General features: G+C 47.9%; 1 protein-coding gene across 5 annotated transcripts in view; it reads right to left on the minus strand.

The window, feature by feature from the left end:
* The window catches only part of PMS1 (PMS1 homolog 1, mismatch repair system component), a 115587-nt gene that overhangs the window by 56271 nt on the left and 39971 nt on the right, over positions 1-19345 (minus strand). For all 5 annotated transcript variants that reach the window (XR_009691771.1, XM_061135445.1, XM_061135443.1 and 2 more), the window contains exon 5: positions 6180-6343. Coding sequence is in view for 4 of the 5 variants with exons in the window: in XM_061135445.1 (XP_060991428.1) it covers positions 6180-6343 (164 nt within the window). In the remaining variant the exon portion in view is untranslated. The remainder of the gene's footprint in view (positions 1-6179; positions 6344-19345) is intronic.

A 19345-nucleotide genomic window follows, 5' to 3' on the forward strand; every position in this document is an offset into this window, starting at 1 on the left:
ACGCCGCAGCCACTCGGCTCACGCACTCCAGACCCCACACGCCGCAGCCACTCGCTCACGCTCTCCAGACCCCACACGCCGCAGCCACTCGGCCCACGCACTCCAGACCCCACACGCCGCAGCCACTCGCTCAGGCACTCCAGACCCCACACGCCGCAGCCACTCGCTCAGGCACTCCAGACCCCACACGCCGCAGCCACTCGGCTCACGCTCTCCAGACCCCACACGCCGCAGCCACTCGGCTCACGCTCTCCAGACCCCACACGCCGCAGCCACTCGCTCACGCTCTCCAGACCCCACACGCCGCAGCCACTCGGCTCACGCACTCCAGACCCCACACGCCGCAGCCACTCGGCTCACGCACTCCAGACCCCACACGCCGCAGCCACTCGCTCACGCTCTCCAGACCCCACACGCCGCAGCCACTCGGCCCACGCACTCCAGACCCCACACGCCGCAGCCACTCGCTCAGGCACTCCAGACCCCACACGCCGCAGCCACTCGCTCAGGCACTCCAGACCCCACACGCCGCAGCCACTCGCTCACGCTCTCCAGACCCCACACGCCGCAGCCACTCGGCTCACGCACTCCAGACCCCACACGCCGCAGCCACTCGGCTCACGCTCTCCAGACCCCACACGCCGCAGCCACTCGGCTCACGCTCTCCAGACCCCACACGCCGCAGCCACTCGGCCCACGCACTCCAGACCCCACACGCCGCAGCCATTCGCTCACGCACTCCAGACCCCACACGCCGCAGCCACTCGGCTCACGCACTCCAGACCCCACACGCCGCAGCCACTCGCTCACCCACTCCAGACCCCACACGCCGCAGCCACTCGCTCACGCTCTCCAGACCCCACACGCCGCAGCCACTCGGCCCACGCACTCCGGACCCCACACGCCGCAGCCACTCGGTCACGCTCTCCAGACCCCACACGCCGCAGCCACTCGGCCCACGCACTCCGGACCCCACACGCCGCAGCCACTCGGCCCACGCACTCCAGACCCCACACGCCGCAGCCACTCGGCCCACGCTCTCCAGACCCCACACGCCGCAGCCACTCGGTCACGCTCTCCAGACCCCACACGCCGCAGCCACTCGCTCACGCTCTCCAGACCCCACACGCCGCAGCCACTCGGCCCACGCTCTCCAGACCCCACACGCCGCAGCCACTCGGCTCACGCTCTCCAGACCCCACACGCCGCAGCCACTCGCTCACGCACTCCAGACCCCACACGCCGCAGCCACTCGGCCCACGCACTCCAGACCCCACACGCCGCAGCCACTCGGCTCACGCTCTCCAGACCCCACACGCCGCAGCCACTCGCTCACGCACTCCGGACCCCACACGCCGCAGCCACTCGGCCCACGCACTCCGGACCCCACACGCCGCAGCCACTCGGTCACGCACTCCAGACCCCACAGGCCGCAGCCACTCGGCCCACGCACTCCAGACCCCACACGCCGCAGCCACTCGGCCTACGCTCTCCAGACCCCACACGCTGCAGCCACTCGGCTCACGCACTCCAGACCCCACACGCCGCAGCCACTCGCTCAGGCACTCCAGACCCCACACGCCGCAGCCACTCGGCCCACGCTCTCCAGACCCCACACGCCGCAGCCACTCGGCCCACGCACTCCAGACCCCACACGCCGCAGCCACTCGCTCACGCTCTCCAGACCCCACACGCCGCAGCCACTCGCTCACGCTCTCCAGACCCCACACGCCGCAGCCACTCGGCTCACGCTCTCCAGACCCCACACGCCGCAGCCACTCGGCTCACGCACTCCAGACCCCACACGCCGCAGCCACTCGCTCACGCTCTCCAGACCCCACACGCCGCAGCCACTCGGCTCACGCTCTCCAGACCCCACACGCCGCAGCCACTCGGCCCACGCTCTCCAGACCCCACACGCCGCAGCCACTCGCTCACGCTCTCCAGACCCCACACGCCGCAGCCACTCGGCCCACGCTCTCCAGACTCCACACGCCGCAGCCACTCGGCCCACGCACTCCAGACCCCACACGCCGCAGCCACTCGCTCAGGCACTCCAGACCCCACACGCCGCAGCCACTCGCTCACCCACTCCAGACCCCACACGCCGCAGCCACTCGCTCACGCTCTCCAGACCCCACACGCCGCAGCCACTCGGCCCACGCACTCCGGACCCCACACGCCGCAGCCACTCGGTCACGCTCTCCGGACCCCACACGCCGCAGCCACTCGGCCCACGCACTCCGGACCCCACACGCCGCAGCCACTCGGCCCACGCACTCCAGACCCCACACGCCGCAGCCACTCGCTCACGCACTCCAGACCCCATACGCCGCAGCCACTCGGCCCACGCACTCCGGACCCCACACGCCGCAGCCACTCGGTCCACGCACTCCAGACCCCACACGCCGCAGCCACTCGGCTCACGCTCTCCAGACCCCACACGCCGCAGCCACTCGGCCCACGCTCTCCAGACCCCACACGCCGCAGCCACTCGGTCACGCTCTCCAGACCCCACACGCCGCAGCCACTCGGCTCACGCTCTCCAGACCCCACACGCCGCAGCCACTCGGCCCACGCTCTCCAGGACCCACACGCCGCAGCCACTCGGCTCACGCTCTCCAGACCCCACACGCCGCAGCCACTCGCTCACGCACTCCAGACCCCACACGCCGCAGCCACTCGGCCCACGCACTCCAGACCCCACACGCCGCAGCCACTCGGCTCACGCTCTCCAGACCCCACAGGCCGCAGCCACTCGCTCACGCACTCCGGACCCCACACGCCGCAGCCACTCGGTCACGCTCTCCAGACCCCACACGCCGCAGCCACTCGCTCACGCACTCCGGACCCCACACGCCGCAGCCACTCGGCCCACGCACTCCGGACCCCACACGCCGCAGCCACTCGGTCACGCACTCCAGACCCCACAGGCCGCAGCCACTCGGCCCACGCACTCCAGACCCCACACGCCGCAGCCACTCGGCTCACGCTCTCCAGACCCCACACGCCGCAGCCACTCGGCTCACGCTCTCCAGACCCCACACGCCGCAGCCACTCGGCTCACGCTCTCCAGACCCCACACGCCGCAGCCACTCGCTCACGCTCTCCAGACCCCACCCGCCGCAGCCACTCGGCTCACGCTCTCCAGACCCCACACGCCGCAGCCACTCGGCTCACGCTCTCCAGACCCCACACGCCGCAGCCACTCGGCTCACGCTCTCCAGACCCCACACGCCGCAGCCACTCGCTCACGCTCTCCAGACCCCACACGCCGCAGCCACTCGGCTCACGCACTCCAGACCCCACACGCCGCAGCCACTCGGTTCACGCACTCCAGACCCCACACGCCGCAGCCACTCGCTCACGCTCTCCAGACCCCACACGCCGCAGCCACTCGGCTCACGCTCTCCAGACCCCACACGCCGCAGCCACTCGGCCCACGCTCTCCAGACCCCACACGCCGCAGCCACTCGGCCCACGCACTCCAGACCCCACACGCCGCAGCCACTCGCTCAGGCACTCCAGACCCCACACGCCGCAGCCACTCGCTCAGGCACTCCAGACCCCACACGCCGCAGCCACTCGCTCACGCTCTCCAGACCCCACACGCCGCAGCCACTCGCTCACGCTCTCCAGACCCCACACGCCGCAGCCACTCGGCTCACGCTCTCCAGACCCCACACGCCGCAGCCACTCGGCCCACGCACTCCAGACCCCACACGCCGCAGCCACTCGCTCACGCTCTCCAGACCCCATACGCCGCAGCCACTCGCTCAGGCACTCCAGACCCCACACGCCGCAGCCACTCGCTCACCCACTCCAGACCCCACACGCCGCAGCCACTCGCTCACGCTCTCCAGACCCCACACGCCGCAGCCACTCGGCCCACGCACTCCGGACCCCACACGCCGCAGCCACTCGGTCACGCTCTCCAGACCCCAGACGCCGCAGCCACTCGCTCACCCACTCCAGACCCCACACGCCGCAGCCACTCGCTCACGCTCTCCAGACCCCACACGCCGCAGCCACTCGGCCCACGCACTCCGGACCCCACACGCCGCAGCCACTCGGTCACGCTCTCCAGACCCCACACGCCGCAGCCACTCGCTCACCCACTCCAGACCCCACACGCCGCAGCCACTCGCTCACGCTCTCCAGACCCCACACGCCGCAGCCACTCGGCCCACGCACTCCGGACCCCACACGCCGCAGCCACTCGGTCACGCTCTCCAGACCCCAGACGCCGCAGCCACTCGGCCCACGCACTCCAGACCCCACACGCCGCAGCCACTCGCTCACGCTCTCCAGACCCCATACGCCGCAGCCACTCGCTCAGGCACTCCAGACCCCACACGCCGCAGCCACTCGCTCACCCACTCCAGACCCCACACGCCGCAGCCACTCGCTCACGCTCTCCAGACCCCACACGCCGCAGCCACTCGGCCCACGCACTCCGGACCCCACACGCCGCAGCCACTCGGTCACGCTCTCCAGACCCCACACGCCGCAGCCACTCGGCCCACGCTCTCCAGACCCCATACGCCACAACCACTCAGCCAATGCACTCCAGACCCCACACACTGCAACCACTAAGCCGATGCAGTCTAGACCCCACATGCCGCCAAGAGAAGGCACTGTAATGAGAAGTCCAGGTACCGCAACTAGAGAAAGCCTGCTCGCAGCAACGAGGACCCGGAGCAGTCAAAAATAATTACATTAAAAAACATCAGATCTTCTTAATAGCAAGCAAAAAGACATGGAGTGGAAAGAAAACTGGATGAAAAAGGGTTCGGATCTCAGCAGAATTACTTACTGTAAAAGAGAAAACGGGGCTTCCCTCATCTGCCTGCCAATGTAGGAGACACAGGTTCGATGCCTGATCCAGGACGATTCTACATGCCAAAGACCAAGTGAGCCCATGTGCCAAACCTATTGAGCCTGCACTCTACGGCTTGGGAGCCAACACTACTGAGCTCACATGCCACAACCACTGAAGCCCACAGGCCCTGGAGCCCATGCTCGGCCACAAGATAAGCCACTGAAAAGAAGCCCATGCGCTGTAACTAGACAGCAGCCCTTGCTCGCTGTAACTGGAGAAAAGCCCATGCAACAACAAAGACCCACCACAGCCATGAATCAATAGATAAAATAAGGGAACCGCTAGGTGATGTTTAAGAAGGAAATTCATTAACAAAACAAAAAAACAATTCCTTAGATCATTCTGAGCTTCAAGTTCCCTATACGAACAGAGGTAAGGCTGTCTAACCTACAAGGTTATTGCAAGTGCTCTGAAACCAAGAAAAGAATTACACAATGTGATATAGTATTAAAACAGGAAGACAAAACAGTAGACTGTGAAGAATCTACACTCAGTAGGCATGTAAAGTTTCAAAACCCATCTCAACTATTTGCCAGGTGTGCAATGCTGAGCCAGCCCCTCTAGGTTCAGCGCAGAGGACCACTGCGCGCTGACAAATGTCTACTTCACTCGGCCGCTGCTGTGGGTGACAGAAGCTTCATGTGTCTAGCATAGGTACTGGCCTTGTGCACACCCTCAATAAATGTTACATCTCTACTCCCCACCAGGTTTACAAACTTCTGCAGTGTGGTTCTACTCTCCTTACAGTAAATATTTTGAGGTGCACATGTGGAATTTTATGAAATAGAACATTCAGAAGATATGTAAACCTTCCTTCCCCCTAAGATTTATCAAGTAACAAGAGGAATTCCTTATCAGCCCTGCTTTGAAAAAAATGGAAAGAAATGAGTAGAGTTTCCTTTAAAAAGCAAACAAAAAACTCTTCCAAAGAAACCATTTAAAATAAATGGCAGAAAATATCACTAAACAGTGAACTTCTTCGTTGTTTTTTTTAAACAGTGAACTTCTTAAAGGAAAAGAACAAGTCTCAGTCATCATATTTAGGAAGCACTCAAACATTTCTCGGATGAAAAAGTCTCTTGGTGGAATAACTTAATCTTAGAAATTAAGAAATAAAAGGTTCAATCAGATTTCATATAGATGTGAGGTAACAAAGATGCTCTTTATACAATAAAGAAAAAACTAAACAAATGTGGACAAATTTTGAAAGACTCTTACACATCTGATTTAGATAGAATGCAGTGTCCCATTACTGTCATATATCAAAAAATTCTGTAGAAAGTACAATAATGCTTACCTTGTTATGTATAAAAACAATCCTTACATCAGGTTTAAGTATACCATAGCTTATAAGGAGATCTTGGATCTTTTTTATTTCATCTTTACATTTTTTAGCAGTTGAGTAAAATTGCTTTCTTACAGGTAGATTCTTAAATAATCGTAAAGCAGTTACAGTGGTACCTGTTGGCAGATAAGAAAGCATATTTAGATGTGGAAGGAACGTCACAGATCTTCAAATCCACATACAATCAGTAATTAACTCCTTTTATTACTGAAGGCCATTTCTCTTCAAACTCTGGGAACCCAAAGAAGGCTCAACTGTGCAAGCTATTCTGACCTCTTGCTAGGCCCTCCTATTTGTAACAGGTCTGACCCATTAAGTATGATCTCTTTTATGTGGGCTTCTCACGTGGCACTAGTGGTAAAGAACCTGCCTGACAATGCAGCAGACTTGAGAGCTGTGGGTTTGATCCTTGGGTCAGGGAGATCCCCGGGAGGAGGGCATGGCTTATCCACTCCAATAGTCTTGACTGTAGAATTCCACGGACAGAGGAGCCTGGCGGGCTACAATCCATGGGGTTTCAAAGAGTCAGATATAACTGAAGCAACTTAGCACATGTGATCTAAACAGGAATAATCTTATTTCTACCGATACAGAAAAACATGGGCTTACTACTGATAGAGTGTAGTATCTTAAGAAATCTGCTGATATTCTAACTACCTGGGAATGATGCTTATTCTGCACTATAAAACATACAGGTGATATAAGGCCACACAGCATATGTACAACCTTAATTATTCAATTAAAAATTCTTATCTGATGTGCAACACCATTAATTATCAGAGAAATGTATATCGTAATTACAATGAGTTATCACCTCTCACTGGACAGAATGGCCATCATTAAAAAGTCTACAAATAATGAATTCTGGAGAGGGTGTACAGAAAAGGGAATCCTCTTACACTGTTGGTGGGAATGGTAATTGGTACAGCCACTATGGAAAACAGTATGGAGGTTTCTTAACAAAAGCTACCATATGATCTAGCTACTCTGCTTCTGGGCATATATCCAGAGAAAACTCTAATTCAAAAAGATACATGTACCCCAATGTTCAAAGCAGCACTCTTCACAAAAGTTAAGATATGGAAGCTACCTAAATGTCCACTGACACGTGAGCAGACAGAAAGCGGGTGATAAGGGAAGTCCGAGACGGAGGGGGTGTGCATACACATAGCTGACTCACTTTGTCACAGAGCAGAAATTAACAAAACATTGTGAAGCACTTACACACCAATACAACTTAAAAAAATAAAATAAAAAGAAGATGTAGTACACACACACAGGACTGAGCCAGAAAAAATAAAATAATGCCATTTGCAATAACATGGATAGACCTAGAGATTATCCTACCAAGTGAAATAAGTGACAGAAAGACAATGTATGATATTACTCATATGTGGAATTTAAAAAATGACACAAATGAACTTATTAACAAAACAGAAATAGACTCACGGACACAGAAAACAAATTTATGGTTATCAAAAAGGAAAATAGCAAGATGGAGAGAAAATTAGGAATTTGGGATGAGCAGATACAAACTATTATATATAATACAGGTAAACAACAAGGTCCTACTGTACAACACAAGGAACTATATATTCAGTATCTTATAATAACCTATAATGGAAAAGATATGAAAAAGAATATATATGTATATAACTTGATCACTTTGCTATACACCAGAAACTAATACAATATAAATCAACTATACTTCAAATAAGAAAATTCTTATCTGAAATAATATTTAATTCCCTGGTTTATCTCATCTTCTGAAATATGCAAAACTAGAATAATTAAACAAAAGCTTTTTTAAAAAATTGTGCACTTATTTAACCAAAAACTTGAGGGGTGGGGTCAAGATGGCAGAGTAGGAGGATACAGAGCTCACCTCCCCCTACGAACACATCAAAAATACATCTACGTGTGGAGCAATTCTCACTGAAAACAAACTGGAGACTGGCATTAAGACTCTTACACAACCAAAGGTGTAAGGAAGATGCACATGAAACTGAACAGCATGAGAAGGGAAGCAAGTCTGTGCAGCTGCCCTCGCCTTCTGAGAGCAGGCACAGAAGAGCAAAGAGTACACAGGCCCAGGGGCCTTCCTGGGGAATCATTGGTTTGAACCACTTACTGGGCTCCCTATCCCTGGTGTCCAACACCGGGAAGGTGTCCCTCTAGGTCGTCTGAAAACCAGTGGGACTGACAGGGCTCTAAGAAACCTAGCCTCCACTCATGAAGAGTGAGCTTACTCCTGAAATAGGACAGAAGAAGCAGGTCTCTGGCCCGTTTCCCACAATCACCCCAGCACACACCTTGGACGAGCCGAGCAGCCACTCTGGCTTGGGCTCATCCCGTGGCACTGCTCCACACTATAACAAGGGCTGCCTTAGCCAACGGACGTGCACAGTTGCAGGGGACCAGGGTGGCTTGGATCTGGGGCAGCGTCCAAACAGGTCAGGGGCAATCGTTGCTGGCGCTTGCAAAGGAGGTGGACTGGGACAGGCCAGAACTCTGACTGGTAATAGGGCATCCGTGGTGCGCGCCCAGCCCACACAGAGCATCTGCCCTGGCCCTGCCCGCTCCGCAGCAGAGCTCCACATCAGGGCAAGGGCTGCCCTGGCTGTGGAGAATGTAGCTGTAGAGGGTGGAGCCGGTTCAGGCCCGATGCAGCATCTGAACAGGGAAAGGCAACCACGGTGGGTGCTCATAGCAGTCTGGTCCTCTAAACTGGTGCCAAAACCACCAGGGCATGCACCCCGATCCATGACAAGTGCCCACATGTGCCCCTTTTGCTTCAGCCCCCCTCGAGGGCAAGTGTGCCAGTGCTGGGACGGGGAGCACACATACTCAGAGAAAACAGAGCCAGCTCAGACCTGATCCTCAGGCCTTGTATTCCAGCAACATGGAACCTGATCTCATCCACAATCGGGTGGTACTGGGCACTGGGCAGAGAAGCCCAAGCTCACATCTGACTCTGGTTCTAGCCCATCTGTCTCTATCCCTAGACCCAAGTAAGGTGAAAGCTGCCAGCACTCCATGGAGGAAGATGTAATCATGTTCATATGAAATCCAGCTCTTCTACCAAAGGCACCTGGTACTGACTAGGGATGTCCCAACACAGACACCCCTACAAGACTGCAATAGGTACCTGTTTCACCAAGTTTCATAGAGACAGAGAAAATTAAGCAAAATAACAAGACAGAAGAATTTGCTTCACATGAAAGAACAAGACAAAATCCATGAAAAAAAACAACTAATGACACAGGTAAATAATTTACTAAATAAAGAATTCAAGGCATTACTAATTAGAATGCTAATCGGACTTGGGAAAAGAACAGATGAACACAGTGAGAACTTTAACAAGGAACTAAAAAAAAAAAAAAATCAGAACTAAATACAATAACAAGTGAAAAATACAGCAGAAAGAAATAACAGACTTGGTGATACAGAAGAACACATTTTAAGTGGTATGGAAGACAAAATAATAGAAATCACCCAATCAGAAGAACAACAAGAAAAACAAATTTTAAAAAATGGGACGAGTTTAAGGGACCTCTAGGACAACACCAAACATATTAACATTTGCTTATAGGGTCCAAGAAGGAGGAGAGAGAAAGGGGTCGAAAATATATTTGAAGAAGTTACAGCTGAAATTTTCCCAAACCTGAAGAAGAGATATCCAAGGACAGAAAGCATAGAGGGTTCCAAACAAAATGAACCCAAACAGAGGTACATCAAGACATATCATAATTAAAATGGGAAAGGTTAAAGATAAAGGGAGAATTCTAAGGCAGCAAGTGAACCCTCATAAGGCTCACTGGATTTTTCTTCTGTAGAAACTTTGTAAGCAATCAGGGATTGGCATGATATATTAAAGTGTTGAAAGGAAAAAACCTACCACCTAGATATATTACTCAGGAAGATTATCATTTAAAATTGAAGGAGAGATAAAGAACTTCTCAGACAAGCAAAAGCTGAAAGAGTTCATCATAAACTCCTAAAAACGACCCTAAAAGATATGCTAAAAGACAGCTTCTAAGAAAAAGGAAAGGTTACAACAAGAAAAACAAAAATCTATAGGAAACGTAAAATCCTACTAGATAAATATAGGGGATTCCCTGGCAGTCTAGTGGTTAGGACTTGGCACTTTCACCACCGAGGGCCCGGATTCAATCCCTGGCTGGGGAGCTAAGATCCCACAAGCTATATGGTGCAGTCAACAACAAAAAAAAAAAAAAAGAAAGAAAAGAAACTCCAAAACCAAAACAAAAAAATCCACAAAAACAAATACATAGTAAAGGCTATAGATCAACCACTTACATGACGTGCACTCATCTGCAAGAACACCAAAATTGCAATTACCTGCTGAACAATCATCAACGGGAAAATGCTGGAACCCACCAAAAAAAGATACCCTACATCCGAGAGCAAAGGAGAAGCAACAAGACAGTGAGGGAGGCAGCTGCATTTAAAATCAAACCCCATAGCTGCCACAGACTCTTGGAGGGCACGAACAAAACCTCGTGTGCACCAGGACTCAGGGGAAGGAGCCGCAACCCCCCGAGACTGACAGACCTACTCGTGAGTATGAGGGTCTCCTGCACAGGCATGAGTCAACAGTGGTAGGCCGCAGGGACGGGGCTCTGGCAGCAGCTGTCCTGGGAGGTGACATGTGTGGGCTAAGTCCTCCTGGAGGAGGTCACCATCAGCCCCACCACAGAACCACCAGGTGGACAATCACAAAAGTGAAAGCGAAAGTGAAGTTGCTCAGTCATGTTCAACTCTCTGCAACCCTGTGGACAGCAGCCCAGCAGGCTTCTCCGCCCATGGGCTTTTCCAGGCAAGAACACTGAAGTGGACTGCCATTTCCTTCTCCAGGGGCTCTTCCCTACTGAGGGATCAAACTCAGATGTCCAGCATTGTAGACAGACACCACCTGAGCCACAGGGAAGCCCAATCCACAAACTGGAGAACAATTATCTCTGGGGGAGGCATAGGTCAGCAGTGGCCTGCCACAGATCAGGGACACTGACAACAGCAGTCATGGGAGGCACAGTGGGCAGGCAAAAGTCCTTTTGGAGAAGGTCACCATTACCCCTATAACCGTTTGGCTTCAGGCCAAACTACAGGGAGGGAACACAACCCCACCCATCGGCAGAAAATTGGGTTTAAGATTTACTGAACACTGTCCTACCCACCAGAGCAAGACCCAGTTTTCCCCATGGCCAGTTCCTCCCATCAGGAAGCTCACGCAAGAGGGTAGACAGAATGAAAACCACAATCACAGCAAACTAACCAAGTTGATCACATGGATCACAACTTTGTGTAGCCTAAAGAAACTATGAGCCATGCTGTGTAGGCACCCAAGACGGACAAGTTATGTGGAGCATTCCCACAAAACACGGTCCACGGGAGAAGGCAATGACAAACTGCCTCCAAGTTCTTGTCTTGAGAACCCCATAAACAATATGAAAAGGCAAAAAGACAGGACACTGAAAGATAACGCCCCAGGTTAGCAGGTGCCCAATATGTTATTGGAGAAGAATGAAGAAATAACTACAGAAAGAATGAAGAGACTAAGCCAAAGGAAGAACAACACCCAGTTGTGGATGTGACTGGTGATGGAAGCAAAGTCCGATGCTGTAAAGAACAACATTGCATAGGAAGCTGGTCCACGAATCAAGGCAAACTGGAAGTGGTCAAACAGGAGATGGCAAGACTGAACATTGACACTTTAGGAATCAGTGAACTAAAATGGACTGGAATGGGGGAATTTTTTTTTCCATTTATTTTTATTAGTTGGAGGCTAATTACAATATTACAGTGCGGAATGGGGGAATTTAATTCAGAGGACCGTTGTATCTACTACTGTGGGCAAAATCTTTTAGAAGAAATGGGAGTAGCCCTCAGAGTCAACAAAAGAATCTGAAATGCAGTACTTGGATGCAACCTCAAAAATGAGAATGATCTCTGTTCATTTCCAAGGCAAACCATTCAATATCACAGTAATACAAGTCTATGCCCTAAACACTAATGCTGAAGAAGCTGAAGTTGAATGGTTCTATGGAGACCTACAAGACCGCCTATAACTAACACCAAAGATGTCACAAAAAAAGATGCCCTTTTCATATTAAGGGACTGGAATGCAAAAGGAGGAATTGAAGAGAAACCTGGAGTAACAGGCAAGTTTGGCCTTAGAGTACAAAATGAAGCAGAGCAAAGGTTAACAGAGTTTTGACAAAAGAATGCACTGGTCCCAGCAAACACCCTCTTCCAACAACATAAGAGATGACTCTACACATGGACAACCACCAGATGGTCAATATCAAAATTGGGTTGATTATATTCTTTGCAGCCAAAGAAGGAGAAGCTCTATACAGTCAGCGAAAACAAGACCGGGAGCTGACTATGGCTCAGATCAAGAACTCCTTATTGCAAAATTCAGACTTAAATTGAAGAAAGGAGGCAAAACCACTAGGCCATTCAGTGGTTCTATGACTTAGAACTGACAAATAGATCGAAGGGATTACAACTGATAGACAGTCCCTGAAAAACTATAAACAGAGGTTTGTAATATTGTACAGGAGGCAGTTATCAAAACCATACCAAAGAAAGAGAGATGCAAAAGGGCAAAATCATACTCTTAGGAGGCCTTACAAACAGCCGAGAAAAGAAGAGAAGCAAAAGGCAAGAGAGAAAAGGAAAGATATACCTATCTGAATGCAGAGTTCCAAAATGAGAGATAAAAAAAGCCTTAAGTGAACAATGCAAAGAAACAGAGGAAAAGAACAGAATGGGAAGAGATCTCTTCAAGAAAATTAGAGATACCTAGGGAACATTTCATGCAAAGATGGGCTCAATAAAGGACAGAAATGGTATGGACCTAACAGAAGCAAAAGATATTAAGAAGAGGTGGCAAAAATACACAGAAGCACTGTACAAAAAAAGCTCTTAAAGACCCAGATAAGCATGATGGTGTGATCACTCAGCTAGAGTCAGACATCCTGGAGTGCAAAGTCAAGTGGGCCTTAGGAAGCATTACTAGGAACAAAGCTAGTAGAGGTGATGGAATTGCAGCTGAGCTATTTCAATTCCTAAAAGATGCTGCTGTGAAAGTGCTACACTCAATATGCCAGCAAACTTGGAAAACTCAGCAACACAACTGCACTCTTTTCACATGCCAGCAAGGTAACACTCAAAATCCTCCAAACGAGGCTTCAACAGTATGTGAACTGAGAACTTCCAGATGTTCAAGATGGATTTAGGAACGGCAGAGGTACTAGAGATCAAATTGCCAACATCCCTTGGATCACAGAAAAAGCAAAGCAATTCCAGAAAAACATCTACTTCTGCTTCATTGACTATGCTAAACCCTTTGACTATGTGGATCACAACAAACCGTAGAAAATTCAAGAGATGGGAATACCAGACCACCTTACCTGCCTCCTGAGAAATCTGTATGTAAGTCAAGAAGCAAGAGTTAGAACCAGACATGGGGAAATGAACTGATTCAAACTGAGAAAGGAGTACGTCAAGGTTGTATATTGTCATGCTGCTTATTTAACTTTTATGCAGAGCACGTCATGAGAAACGCCGGGCTAGAGGAACCACAAGCTGAAATCAACACTGCTGGGAGAAGTATCAACAAATTCAGATAAGCACATGGTCCTTCCCTTGTAGCTCAGCTCGTAAAGAATCTGCCTGCAATGTGGGAGTCCTGGGTTGGGAAGATCCCCTGGATGCAGATGATACCACCCTAAGGGCACATAGCGAAGAGGAACTAAAGAACCTCCTGATGATGGTGAAAAAGGAGAGTGAAAAAGCTGGCTTAAGACTCAACATTCAAAAAGCAAAAATCATGGCATCCAGTCCGATCACCTCATGGCAAGCAAATGGGGAAAAAAATAGAGCAACAGGCTTTTATTTTCCTGGGCTTCTAAATCACTGTGACAGGTGATGGCAGCCATGAAATTAAAAGATGCTTGCTCCTTGGAAGAAAAGCCATGACAAACCTAGGCAGCATAATAAAAAGCAAAGATATCACTTTGCTGACAAAGGGCCATATAATCAAAGCTATCGTTTCCTAGTCGTCATGTACGGATGTGAGAGTTGGACCAAAAGAACGCTGAGATCTGAAGAAGTAATGCTTTCAAACTGTGGTGCTGGAGAAGACTCTTGAGAGTCCCTTGAACAGCAAGGAGAATAAATTAGTTAATCCTAAAGGAAGGCAATCCTGAATATTCATTAGAAGGAACTGATCCTGAAAATCAGGCTCCAATACTTTGGCCTACTGATGCAAAGAGCCAACTCACTGGAAAAGACCCTGATGCTGAGAAAGACAAAAGAATTTTAAATCAACTATAACTACATATAGGATATGGGATAAAAATGAAGATTAAAGTATGACATAAAAAAACAGAAAATGTGGGAGAAAGGAGTAAAAAAATGTAGATCATTTACAATGTGTTTGAACCTAAATGATTACCAGTTTAAAACTAGTACATATAGCTACAGGTCAACATATATAAACCCCATGGTGACATGGAAGCAAGCTAGATGCCCATCAGCAGATGAATGGATAAGGAAGCTGTGGTACATATACACATGGAATATTACTCAGCCGTTAAAAAGAATTCATTTGAATCAGTTCTAATGAGATGGATGAAACTGGAGCCCATTATACAGAGTGAAGTAAGCCAGAAAGATAAAGAACATTACAGCATACTAACACATATATATGGAATTTAGAAAGATGGTAACGATAACCCTATATGCAAAATAGAAAAAGAGACACAGAAGTACAGAACAGACTTTTGAACTCTGTGGGAGAAGGTGAGGGTGGGATGTTTCGAAAGAACAGCATGTATACTATCTATGGTGAAACAGATCACCAGCCCAGGTGGGATGCATGAGACAAGTGCTCGGGCCTGGTGCACTGGGAAGACCCAGAGGAATCGGGTGGAGAGGGAGGTGGGAGGGGGGATCGGGATGGGGAATACGTGTAAATCTATGGCTGATTCATATCAATGTATGACAAAACCCACTGAAAAAAAAAATAAATAAATAAAAGAGAAATTGGAAAAAAAAAAACAAACCCATGGTGGTTACCAAACTGAAAACTGCACTAGAAGTTTCCTGGTAGCCTAGTTGTTAGGATTCCAGTCTTCCACTGCCACAGCCCAGGTTCAGTCCCTGGCTGGGCAACAGATCCCACAAGTTATTAGGTGCAGCGGAAAAAAAGAAAAAATATATAGGGTGGCTGACTGAAATAAAAAACAGGATCTAACAACATGCTGCTTAAAAGCGACTCACTTCAGAGCTAAAGACCCACATAAGCTTAAAGTGAGGGTATGGAGAAAGATATTTCAAGCAAATAATGACAAGAAAGCTGGGGGAATAATACTCATATCAAAAAACATTTTAACACAAAATCTATAACAAAAGACAAATAATAAAGGAATCAATATAAAAACAGGGTTTAACACTCATTAACATATATGCCCTATAGGAACACCTAAATACATAAAGTAAACATTAACATATATAATTGGAGGGGGAAATGGCAACCCACTCCAATATTCCTGTCTAAAAATCCCATGAACAGAAGAGCCTGGCAGGCTACAGTCCATGTGGTTACAAAGAGTCAAACATGATTGACCAACTAAGCACAAACACAACATATATAAATGGAGAGACTGACAATGATATAATAGTAGGGGACTTTAAGAACCCACTTATACCAATCATCTAGAAAATAAATCAATAAGGATATAGTATTGGGTTGGCCAAAAAGCTCCTTCTTCTTCTTCTTTCTTTAAGTAAAAAAAAAAAAGACACATTTTTCATTTTCACCAAGAAATGAACAATGTATTCACTGTTTTGTTCCACTACCTTCTGCCATTTTTCAGGCAACTTCATAATTTCATCTTTCTTAAACTTCTTATCTTTGAACAAAGAACTGTTCCAAGTGCCTTTTACAGTCTACCAGTGAACTGAAACTTTTTCCATTAAGAGAATTTGTAAAGACCAAAACAAATGGAAACCTGAAGGTGCAGTGTCTGCTAAACATGGCAGATGAATCAGAACTCCCCAGGCAAGCTGTAACAGTTTTGCCTGGTGATCAAATAAACATGGTCTTGTGGTATTCTTGGTTATTCAATGCCAAAGAATGCTCAAACTACCGCAAATTGCACTCATCTCACACGCTAGGAAAGTAATGCTCAAAATTCTCCAAGCCAGGCTTCAGCAACATGTGAACCGTGAAATTCCAAAAGTTCAAGCTGGTTTCAGAAAAGGCAGAGGAACCAGAGATCAAATTGCCAACATCCGCTGGATCATCAAAAAAGCAAGAGAGTTCCAGAAAAACATCTATTTCTGCTTTATTGACTATGCCAAAGCCTTTGACTGTGTGGATCACAATAAACTGTGGAAAATTCTGAAAGAGATGGGAATACCAGACCATCTGTCCTGCCTCTTGAGAAACCTATATGCAGGTCAGGAAGCAACAGTTAGAACTGGACATGGAACAACAGACTGGTTCCAAATAGGAAAAGGAGTACATCAAGGATGTATATTGTCACCCTGCTTATTTAAGTTATATGCAGAATACATCATGAGAAATGCTGGGCTGGAAGAAGCACAAGCTGGAATCACGATTGCTGGGAGAAATATCAATAACCTCAGATATGCAGATGACACCACCCTTACGGCAGAAAGTGAAGAAGAACTAAAAAGCCTCTTGATGAAAGTGAAAGAGGAGAGTGAAAAAGTTGGCTTAAAGCTCAACATTCAGAAAACTAAGATCATGGCATCCGGTCCCATCACTTCATGGGAAGTAGATGGGGAAACAGTGTCAGACTTTATTTCTTTGGGCTCCAAAATCACTGCAGATGGTGATTGCAGCCATGAAATTAAAAGATGCTTATTCCTTGGAAGGAAAGTTATGACCAACCTAGATAGCATATTGAAAAGCAGAGACATTACTTTGCCAACAAAGGTCCGTCTAGTCAAGGCTATGGTTTTTCCAGTGGTCATGTATGGATGTGAGTTGGACTGTGAAGAAAGCTGAGTGCCGAAGAATTGATGCTTTTGAACTATGGTGTTGGAGAAGACTCTTGAGAGTCCCTTGGATTGAAAGGAGATCCAACCAGTCCATCCTAAAGGAGATCAGTCCTGGGTGTTCATTGGAAGGACTGATGCTGAAACTGAAACTCCAACACTTTGGCCACCTCATGTGAAGAGCTGACTCACTGGAAAAGACCCTGATGCTGGGAGGGGTTGAGGGCAGGAGGAGAAGGGGACAACAGAGGATGAGAATGGCTGGATGGCATCACCGACTCTATGGATATGAGTTTGGGTAAACTCCAGGAGTTGGTGATGGACAGGGAGGCCTGGCGTGCTGCGATTCATGGGGTAGCAAAGAGTCGGACACAACTGAGCAACTGAACTGAACTGAACTGTGTTATTCTGATGGAAGACTATGTATTCTCTGTTGACTGATTCCGGACACCATATACACAACACACTCTTTGGCTGAAGACTGGCCTTTGGTGTGGTTGGTGGTGGTTTATTTCACTTGCCCCACAGTCTCTTCTGTTCCACATTACTGTACAACACCCACTTTTCATCATCTGTCACAAATCGTTTTAAAAACGGAACATTTTCATATGTGGAAATATGGTCAAGAAGGTTTTTTATTTTGCTTTGGAATGGAAACATCAAAATAACAAGCTGGTGCAAATGGTATTCAATGTTGATCTGGATATTCTTTGTATGATGGCTATCTCCTGCATTGAATAACACTGATTGTTCTCAGTTAATGTCTCAATTTGAATGCTCCCGATCTCAACTGGCCTACCCAACTGTAGAACATTGTTTAGTGAGAAATCTCCAGCACAAAACTTTACAAACCACTTTTGACATGTTTAATCAGTCACAACACCTTTCCCACACGCTGCACAAATCTTTTCTCATGATGTTTCAGTTATGTTTTATCTTTTTTGAAACAAAGCATAATATGCTGCAAATGTTGCTTTTTTCTCCCATCTTGAATATTAAAATGGTTATACAAAAATTCACCAATATTAATAAGCTTTTTAAAAACTGCAAGCTGATAAGATTCAAAGATTTAAGAGAAAGAAATAAGAAAAAAATTTAAGATAACAGAAGTTATATTAAACATTTTTCCTGACCACAACAGTATGAAACTAGAAATCCATTATAGAAAGAAAATGGGGAAAATGCAAACCACATGAAGACTAAACCACATGTTACTAAAACTCCAACTGATCAATGAAGAAACTAAAAAAGAAATCAGAAAACACCTCGAGGCAAATGAAAATAAAAAAACAATTCTCCAAAATCTACCAAATACAGCAAAAGCAGTTTACACTAATATAGGCCTATCTCAAGAAATAAAAAAATCTCCAATGAACAATCCAAACTACCATCTAAAGGAATTAGAAAAAAGAAGAACAAGCAAAACCCAAATCAGCAGAAAGAATGCAATAACAACACTCAGAGAGGAAATAAAGAATCAATAAACAATAAAACAAGAAAACAATAAAAAGATCAATGAAACAGAAAATTGTTTTCTTAAAAACATATACAAAATTGATAAGCCTTCAGCCAGATTCATCAATATAATGAGATTTCAAATAAATAAAACTAGAAAATGAAAGAAGAGAAACAACAAGAGATAAAACATACACACACATAAGAAAATAGAGATACCAAAAAAAAAAAAAAAAAAGCCACACATAAGAAAATATTGTAAACAGTTATATACCAACAAACCAGACATCCTACAAGGATAAATTTCTAGAAACATATAATCTCCCAAAACTGAACCAGGAAAAAACAGACAATCTAAACAGACTGATCACTAGTAATGAAACTGAATTTATAATTAAAAAAACTCCCAAAAACGTCCAGGGCCAAAGAACCTCACAGGTGAATTCTACCAAACATATAAAGAAGAAATAATACCTATCCTCTCAAACTATTCCAAAATACTGAAGAGGAGGGAACACTCCCAAATTCATTTTACAAGGCCTCTGTTAGCCAGATACTATAAAAATAAAATTATAAGCTAATATCTCTGATGAATACAGGTATAA

This window comes from Dama dama, chromosome 33 (assembly GCF_033118175.1).
Source record: "Dama dama isolate Ldn47 chromosome 33, ASM3311817v1, whole genome shotgun sequence".
Taxonomy (NCBI): domain Eukaryota; kingdom Metazoa; phylum Chordata; class Mammalia; order Artiodactyla; family Cervidae; genus Dama; species Dama dama.